The sequence below is a fragment of the Sylvia atricapilla genome, chromosome W (genome assembly GCF_009819655.1).
Source record: "Sylvia atricapilla isolate bSylAtr1 chromosome W, bSylAtr1.pri, whole genome shotgun sequence".
Classification (NCBI taxonomy): domain Eukaryota; kingdom Metazoa; phylum Chordata; class Aves; order Passeriformes; family Sylviidae; genus Sylvia; species Sylvia atricapilla.
The window spans coordinates 309,321-318,691 of NC_089173.1; the positions used below are offsets into that span (position 1 = coordinate 309,321).

Consider the following 9,371-nt stretch of genomic DNA (forward strand, 5'->3'; position numbering starts at 1 on the left):
AAATATATAAATATGAACAGTGTATTTGTGAGACAGGGTCTGTGAGAGCGTTGGTGTGGTCAATTAAAAAAACTCCACATTATTTGGTTTATATGGGTGTGGTGGTTTAGCAAGAAAGTGATTTTTCAGAGAGTTGTAGCAAAACCAGTGACTAGCTTTAAAATTGACAGCTAATATAGCCACTGGAGAGATTATACATCTCTCTGAACACACACAGGATTAAATATCAGAGGATCCTGGTAAACTCCCTTTTTTCCCCTCCCTACCTTGGAAGAGGTAAGCTGGCCCTGACTCCTGGCTCCCAGGGTGGGGGCCAGGCCCAGCCGGCTCCCAGCCAGGTCAAGCTTTTCCCGGGAAGCTGCCGAGACCAGTGACTCCTGGGCAGGGGGAGGGGAGGAGAATACACCCCTGTCCCAGCCCGTATCGGGTTTCCAGCAGCTATAAAACATCCTACCACTAAGCTGCAAGGGCCGAGCCCCCCGTCCCCCTCCGGTGACTCCCTCCCAGGCAAAAAGAAGAAAAAAAGAGGAGAAAAGCCCAGCCGCTCAAGAGATCATGCAGCTGAGACCGAAGGCAGCCCTGCAGCTGGGCAAGGGGCCTCACAGCAGCTGGAACCCAAAGACTCTGGCCCAGCCCAGTGAGGCCTAACCCTACCACCTTCAGTCACTGCCAAGAAGAACCATCATGCCCTTTATAAACCTAAGAAACACAAATAAAACTTCCAAGGCACTAATCCTTCTCAGAGTGAGAGGAAAGGGACAGAGTGAACCATAAAAAAGCACTGCATAAGACAAAAGTCAATTAAAAAAGAAATTTAAGTCCTAAGTAAGAAAAAGGATTAGTTACCTCATTTAAGCTAAACTTCTCTTATAAACCATAGTAATAAACTATAATATATTAACATATCCCTTTAAACCATAAAAAATATACATTTAAAAAAGATGATTATTCAAATTTATAGATTTAAACAAAAGTATCTGTAATTGACTAAGTGAATATTAAATTAATAGCTGTGATTCTGTGATCCCATAAAATGTTTGAAGAGAAAGATAAGAAACCCTCTGTACCAGTAAAGAAGTAAAAAAAAAAAATCTGTTCCATAAGATAAAGAAAATCCTTTACCTTTAAAGTTGCTCTTCTTTAAAATTACACCCCAAAGCGTCCATGACCCATATGCAATCATAAAAAACCTACTAATAAGAGAAAAATTCAGTTTACAAAATTTTTTTCCAAGCAGCTGCATTCGTAACATAAAAGTCACCAAAACCCTATTTTCATATAGCTATGTCTCCATAACAGTTCTAAAAAACTCCTCTCCCTAAGAACTAATAAAAATTATTTTTAAATAGTGAAACTAACTAAAAATCACAAGTTTTATCTCTTTATGTTACTAGTAAGAAATAAACAGTTTATAAGAAAAGTGTTTTAAAAGTTTCATTTTAGTTCTCATTCTTTTCTTTTAATGTATGTTAATAAATCTATCTTTGTACCCATTAAAATTTAAGCCTACTTTACTTTTTCTCCTAATCCCATCTCACAACAAAGTTCTAGTAAACACTCAAACCACTACAATGGGCAAATGGTTGGTGCAGCAACTTAAAAATTGGTGTGGGAGAGGGGCTGAGACTGTAAACACAGGGACCTATAGAAATGAGGAAATCAGGAATAGGTGGGTGTATAATACAAGTGTATAGGAATATTATATATAAAAGGTGTTTATATAAAGGTATTATATAGAGAAGTTATTGATATATTACATGTATTATTATATCTATTCATATGTATTCCTATATATATTTCTATATATTATATATGTTTTATATATTTATATCTTTATTATATATTGATATATATAGGGATACAAAATACATTGATTATATGCTTTACATCATAATGATTAAATAATGTATATATTATGACATATACCAAAAAAATATAATTTATATAATATACATAATAAAGTGCTTCTGTGCACTAGTGTGTATTCTCCATATACTTACACTATATTCTACATATTTTGTTTGTATATGATAGAAATGTTAAATGGAAAAATATTTATATATTATATAGTATTATATAAAATATATAATTATATGCTTTGCATTATCTAGCATATGTTTGTCATTGTATATTTTAGAATGTGTGCAGAATATATAAAATAAAATTGATATATGGAGTGCATCTGTGCATGCATAATTAACTACTGTGTATTCTCTCTATATATACACTATATTCTATATATTTTATATATGTGTGTATGCAAATATGTATGTACATATAAATATCTATGTATGTCTATAGACAAATGTATATATATTAAAAAAAAGAAGTGTCTGGGCGAGTTTTGAGTGTACAAGGCAATTACATGTGTGTGTATATGATAAATATCTAACACATTGTCCTGGTTTAGGGCAAATTTGGGAGAAAACCTCCAAATAGGTTCCCTCCAGAACAGCAAATTCAAGCGGCCCTTCCTCTAACTGGTTCAGGAAAAAATTTCCTTAGAGAAAAGTGGAAAAAACTATTTATTTAGCAAGTAAAGTACCCACAGGCATAAAAATGAATAATATGAAACAATAAAACCTCTCGCTGTTCAAAGAGATGGCAAATTCAGAAAGTCCTCGTCATAGAGTATAGCTCAGTCTCTTATCAGTCCCTCTGGTGCTAGAAAATGCCAAAGCCCAGGCCCCAGTGGGCCCCAGATGTGAGCTCCCGCTGCTCTTCTGGGTTTTCAGTCCAGAGCAGATTTGAACAGTTCCAAGGAAAAGGAAAAAAAAAAAAAACAAAAAAAAAAACCAAACAGTCCAGGGAGCTTCTCTGCCTCAGCTAGCTAAAACCAACTAAAAGCAAAGGAGATCTCTGCCCCGCTGTCTGTCTGTGCTGCAGACAACAGTCCAGGAGCAGAATGTGGAGGAGTGAGTGCAGTTTCTGAAAACAAACTCTGTGCTTCTCTTTCTCTTCGCTCTTGGAACCAGTCTTAAAGGTATAGAACAAAATATCCAACATAAACAGAACAGATGATTGGGGATACAAGCATCCTAAGGTCACCCTAGGACACACATATATACACATATATATATTTGAAACATACATACATATATATAAATAATATATGTATATATAGGTGTGTATATATAAATTATATATAAATTAATAATAAAATACATTAAAAAATAGAAAATATATAGAAAACCCCCTGCCCTCTCCCTCAAGTGTGTGCACAAGACACCAAGGCCGGGTTACAAACACTCTCCACTTTATTTCCACACTCTTGAGGCCCAAACAGGGCTTTCCCGCCCATTCCCACCCTCTGGAGTCCGTGTGAATCCCACAGGAAGGGCTCCATGAATCCCATGGGAAGAGCTGTGGGCCCTCACAAGGCATCATAGTCGTTGTCATCCTCATGCTTCCTCTTGAGCGGGTTGGGGTTGGTGGCACTGGGTGGGACTATGTTGGTGGTGATCAGGATGTTCTTGGGGCTGATCAGGGATGGGTTGATCAGGACGTTCTGCACTGTGGGAGTGGTGGGACTGGCTGTGGGAACCATGGAAAGGGTTCACTGAGAGCTTGGAGCAATCCCTGCATTATTCCAGGCTCATAAAGTGTCACATTGCCAGAACATTCCGGGGATTTCAATCCAAGAGGGAGGATGGGGAAATGCTGGAGGGGGTGAGGGAAACAGGAGCCAGGGTGGGAGGGAGCTGCCCAGGATGGCAGTGTTCTGACTGTCACTGCTGTGCTGGGAATGGGAATTAACACTGGATGTTCCTGGAATGAGGAGAGGGGAAGAAATTCCCACACCAGCTTGGCCAGTGCAGCTCATCCCTGGAGTGTTCCAGACCAGCTTGGAGCAGCATGGAAGGTGTCTCTGTCCATGGCAGGGGATGGGATGAGATGAGCTTCTCCCTCCCAACCCAGGCACCCTGTGGCTGTGTGGTTTTCCTTGTTTCTGTTAAAAATGGGCCAGGAGACCTGCTCCTTTGAAAGGCCTTTATTAGTCAGCTCTTTCAAGGGGGAACTCGAGGGGTCGCCTGCGCCATCGCCGCTCCCGCTCAGGCCGCCGCTGAGGAGGAGGTGCCAGTCGAATCTGCTGCTCTCGCTGCAGAGTCGGGAGTTCCAGCCACGCGGGAATCCCCAGGAACTCAACTGGGCTCGTGTGGTCTAGGGCTGTCACCTTTACTCAGTCTTTTTGTCGTCATGGCGAGGCGGCAGAAGCAGAATCAGTCCCTAGGTAGCTGAGGGTCTTCTTGTTGTTGTAGTGTCTCCCTTTTATCTGGATTTTGTGCTGGGTCGTGGCTTTTGGGTCAGTTTGCCAGCAACTGCACTTCCGCTTGGAGCGGAGCACCATGGAAGTCCTTGGATTTTCCTATTAGGTGGGGCCAGCAGTTCGAGGAGCCGGCAGGGAACGGCGACAGTCTAGCCTGACGGAAGGTGAAGGGAACCTGGGGTTTAGGGGGGTGTACAACTTGGAATAAGGTTTTGAGGGTACAAATTTTGGTACAAACAGCATAACTTTCTTAACAGACAGGGTACAACTGGCATAACATTTTAAACAGCATAACCTTCCTAACAAATGAGAGCCTGTGTCAAAAATGGGAGTTTCTTACATTTTATTCATTTCAGTTTCCATCCCCAGGAATCCCAGGAATACCTGACTTCCCAGCGGGCTGTGAGGACGGGATCTGGACAGTGAAGTGATGCCCCGCCAGTGACACCGGTGCTCCCACTTTGGCTGATACCGACACAGTCTGGGCTGAGGGGGTACCTGGATTCAACATAACCTCACCAAAATAAATCCAAATAAATCCATGAACACTCCTAAAACTCCCTCCCAAGTGGAACCTGTTATTAGACACAGTGGGAATGCACAGGAACACAAGGACACCAGATATATAGGAGTCAGATTTCCAGGCAGAGCTGCACATTTCTCCACATTTCTCCCAGCCCTACGGAATCCCAGACTATAAACACACAATAATTTTTAGAGCACAGCTCTAAATTTTAAGACCCTTTAAAAAATGGATCTTTCCCAATGCTGTTTAATTCAGCATCATACTGACATTGAGGAAAACAACCCTAAATTTAAGTAAAGTTCTTGAATAGTCCCTTAAGTAAAAAATTTATCATAAATACAGAACATCTGTAATGCATTTACATTTAAATGTTAGTGTAATAATAAAGATTAATTTATGAAATTAACTTCCTGATGCTGTCAAACAATATAAGGTCAGTGTCCTAGGTTACAATGTAAGATGTGCCTAAAGTATGTATTCTATCACCATCTTCATGAGCTGTTGAAACCAGGTGGGGCAGTGTTTCCCTTGCCCCCTCCATCTGGACTATCTTCTGTTAATGGCCCCATCAATGGCTTGCCCCATGACTCATAGGTAACTCCCTCCGGGAGCTATCGCTGTTAAATGGACAATCTAGGACCCACTGCATGACTCATAGAACGATATCAGTCCATTGTGAGATGCTCCACCCAGGGGGAGGAGCCCAGCATTCCCACCTGGATGTAATCTGGGATTTGGGACAGCACAGGGAGCCCTTACCCACTGGATTCCCAGAGGACAAGAGCTACTAGACCTTTCTACAGGATCACTGCTTCAACAAGACCATTTCATCTGGACTGCTACCATGACCCTAATTAACAGGGTGTCAGGTTGTATTCTGACTCTGTCAGGGGTCTTTTGTACTATTCCTTTTTTAAAATTTTATTTTTATATTTTTCCCCCTCCTATTAAATAGTATTTCTGACTTGGAGTCTCTCACTGGTTTTACTTTCAAACCAGTACAGTCTGGCAGTCCCTGACATTCCCTCAGGGTCTGAAAAGTGTTTTAAATTATTCCTCTTTATTTTTCCTTCCTAAAATAAAGGTGGGAATCCCCTGTGGAGCTGTTTCCTACCCAAAGTGGGAGTGCCGGGCCTGCTGCTCACAGGGCCCATGCCCAGGCGAGGGACTGTGATCCTTCCTGCTGTGGAGGAGACCTGTGAGGAGAGAACCAGGGAATCAGGGAATGGCTTGGAATAAACAGGAAAGTCCCTCCACTGAGGCATTCAGGGCTTCTCATCAAAGGAAATATTTTCCCTCTAAAGCAGAAACAACTGAGGTGGAAGTAAAAAATACTTTTTAATATCTACACCAAAGCTTGACTTGTGCCTCTGACAACCTGACATTAAACTGGACAGTTCTTCCTGGACATCAGGAGGAATTTCTTCATGGAAAGGGTGTTGAGGCATTAGAAGGGGCTGACCAGGGAGGTGTTATAGTCTCCATCCCTGGCGCTATCCAGGGAATGATTGGACATGGCACTCAGTGCACTTGTGGGGATCACGCACAGGTTGGATTTGATGATCCTGGAGGGCTTTTACAGCCTCAGTGATTCTGGGATTCTGTAGTATTTCTTTAACACTACAATATTCCCAATCTTTAAATTTTCCCATATTTTAACATATCCCATATTTTAAAATTCCCATTTTAAATCAACCAACAACAATTTGCAAATCCAGCCTGGAAATCTCTGAGTTGATGCACACAGGCAAATATTCACCCATGCCTTTCAGATATGTGGAAATCTGCAATTTAACACCACTCCCAACCTCCCAGGGGTGAACTCGCAATCCCTGAGCAATCCTTACCTTCTTCTGCAGGGATCTGAGGTGGTAGTTGGGGGCAGTCAGGCAGTACCTGTTAGGCAGCAGCTGCGGGCCTGAGTATGGCTTGATCAGTGGAAGTGGTGTTAGCATAGGAAACACATAATCACAGAATGATTATATGCTGTGCTTTATTGAAGAGCTCTGGGAGTCAGGGTACGGACCCAAATCCACCTCCAACGAGGGCTCAAAAGGTGTACAGTCTTATACCCTTTCGTTATACAACTCTATGTTAATCATTAAGCCCCCCATTGTTCTATTGTATACACCCAAGCATGAATTTTGGTAAATATCTTCCCTTGTGATTCTCACGATTCTGGTTTAAGGTAACAATCAAGTTCAGCTACCAACAATCGTTACAATTATATCAACTATCATATGATGATTAGGTAAAGTTTCACCTAACCTAGTAGAGAATAGCTTTATTTCTAAGTTATATAGGCCTAAGTACAAATCGTCCTAATCCTCCTTCCCCCCTGATTACCCAGGCAAAGTTATACTTGATTTGGTTAAAACAATAGCATGAAAGCCACATCCTGGTTGCAGTGAAGCTGAGGTTCTATTCCCCAGCTTTGCGGCCACAGAAATCATTTTAATTTTAGCCCTATACACTATCAGCAGCATCTGGTTCTTCTGCCAGGCAATGTCCAGCAGGAACTGCAGAGACATGGCCACATCCCTTTGTCACGGCCTCATCCCCGTGTCCTGGCTGGCCAGCTCCCTCTGGGATGCCCAGCCCCAGCTGCACTCACATCCCGGGGTGGGGGGGATGTGAAGGACTGGTCAGTTCGGCACTGGATCGCCAGGCGCATGTCATCCACATCCATGCTCAACTTCTTGGCATGGCTCGAGTAGATCTTGGCATCCTCCAGGATCATGGTCATGTATCCTGGGGGAAACAGGCTCTGAACTGAGGCTGGGTTAAATGAAATACTCCCCATCCTGATCTCACATGACTAGCACTGAAAATTCTGCGGCCTCTGGGTACTGCTCAAACTGCCAGAGGGCAGCGTTGGATGGGATAATGGGAAGGAATTCTTCCTTGCAAGGCCCTGGCACAGCGTGGATCCCTGGAAGTGTCCAAGGCCAGACTGGACGCGGCTTGGAGCAACCTGGAACAGTGGAACATGCCCCTGCGCAAACCATCCTGGGATTTGTGAATCTGTGATTACTTTTAAAGTGTCACAGAATTACAGCTGGAAAAGGTCTCCACGGTCACCGAGTCTGACAGGGGAGCCCCTGTGGAAACACGGATTCATAGAGCACTTCCTTGCTTGAGACAACAGATCCTTGCTCCACCCGGGGTTTCCCCACGCACATCCCGCCCGGCCCCGCTTACTGTATGCGAACTCCAGCATCTGGTTGATGACGCGCAGCTTGTACTCGGTGATGCTCATGTCCTTGAGGATCTGCGCCATCCCCTGTGGCGGGGACACAGCCACTACTCAGCCCTCCGAGCCCCCGGTCCCACCCAGATTCCCCTGGTCCCCATGGTACCTGCATGTCTTTAGGGGCGCTCTTGGGAGACGCCATCTTGGCCACCTCCATAGTTTCCGGTCACGTGACACAGAGGGCACGGCTACGGCGGCCGAGAGGGAGGCATAACTATGGAGACGTGGCCTTGCAAGGTTGCCATGGAGATGCAGCCTGGCAGGGCAGAAATTCATTTTACTATAAATATTCATGTAGCCCAACGGATGCACAGATCAAATCTCCTGGATTCAAGTGACTGTTTTCCCTCTCCCCCTGCTGCAGACAGCCCAGTGTCCCCCATCTGCCCTTTGGTGATGCAGGAGGGGATGTTTTGTTATTTCATTAACAGCTCAGAAGCCACGTTTTAAATTGCTGGCATTCCGAGTGTGAAAAACGAGATTCGCTTTTCACGTAGATTTTAAGAAATTGGTTTAATAAAAGATAAGACAATTAGAGATAAGGGAAAAAGCAAAGTATAGCCAGCCGGGTGACTTGGCATTAAGCCAAGTCCACAAATTGCTATTTCACAGGCTTTCTTTAAATACCCTTTCCATTGTATCAGTCTGTTGAATATTCATATTTTTCCATAAACTAGTTTCCATTTACCAGGGACTGTTTTCCATGGCCCCTCCTTGGGTCCGCCTTTTTAGAGCATGCGTGTTTCTTGGCTGTGTCTTCATTATCACCTCCAGATTGGGCCTTGGTCCGTGCTTTCTTCAGATGGTAGATGCTGATAGTTGGTGTATCAATAGCAGAGTCTTCTTTACATGTTCACTGGATGTTATCCCAGCCAAACAGACAGTTTAAGCATACTATATCAATACTACCACTATGCAAATTTTCTTTACTAACAGCAGAAATAAGAACTTATATCCTTACCACAAAGTTATTAATCATATAGCACACACCTTGAGAAAAGCCAACTTTATAATAGTAATTTATAACACCAGGATTACCTAAAAATGACAGTGTGTTCCCACCGTTCTGAAAATAACAGGTTCTACTTCAGAAGCAAATTTAAAGCTTTTTAAAGCTGGTCTTCATGGTAGCTGCCTGGATTTGGAAGCCATTTAGAGCACATTCCATGTGAGTGTTGGTCAAAGTTTCTCACTTTCTGAGGCAAAACAGAAGCAAAAATTAAGCTTGGTTGTGATTTTGTCAGGCAGGCGATCAGCAGTGTTCCAGAAGCAGTTGCAATGTGTTGTTACAATCCGGGATGGTCCGACTGCAGCCAGGTCTGGAG

General features: G+C 43.2%; 1 protein-coding gene across 1 annotated transcript; it reads right to left on the reverse strand.

Moving 5' to 3' along the window:
- Positions 1-3,201: 3,201 nt before the first annotated feature.
- LOC136373369 (transcription initiation factor TFIID subunit 9-like) lies at positions 3,202-6,508 on the reverse strand. The gene is made up of 3 exons (XM_066338278.1): positions 5,908-6,508; positions 4,652-4,765; positions 3,202-3,534 (listed from the first exon to the last, which is right to left on the reverse strand). The coding sequence occupies exons 1-3, from the start codon at positions 6,056-6,058 to the stop codon at positions 3,374-3,376; spliced, it is 426 nt and encodes a 141-aa protein (XP_066194375.1). The 5' UTR covers positions 6,059-6,508; the 3' UTR covers positions 3,202-3,373.
- Between the last annotated feature and the right edge of the window lie 2,863 nt (positions 6,509-9,371).

Excerpts from the sequence above, each read along its gene's own strand:
- LOC136373369 (XM_066338278.1), bottom strand. The coding sequence starts at position 6,058 with ATGCCTCAGTGGAGGGACTTTCCTGTTTATTCCAAGCCATTCCCTGAT. Across the intron at positions 4,766-5,907 it reads GCCCGGCACTCCCACTTTGG|GTACCCCCTCAGCCCAGACT; the intron begins GTAGGAAACAGC and ends TGTTGAATCCAG. Across the intron at positions 3,535-4,651 it reads ACAGCCCGCTGGGAAGTCAG|CCAGTCCCACCACTCCCACA; the intron begins GTATTCCTGGGA and ends TGGTTCCCACAG.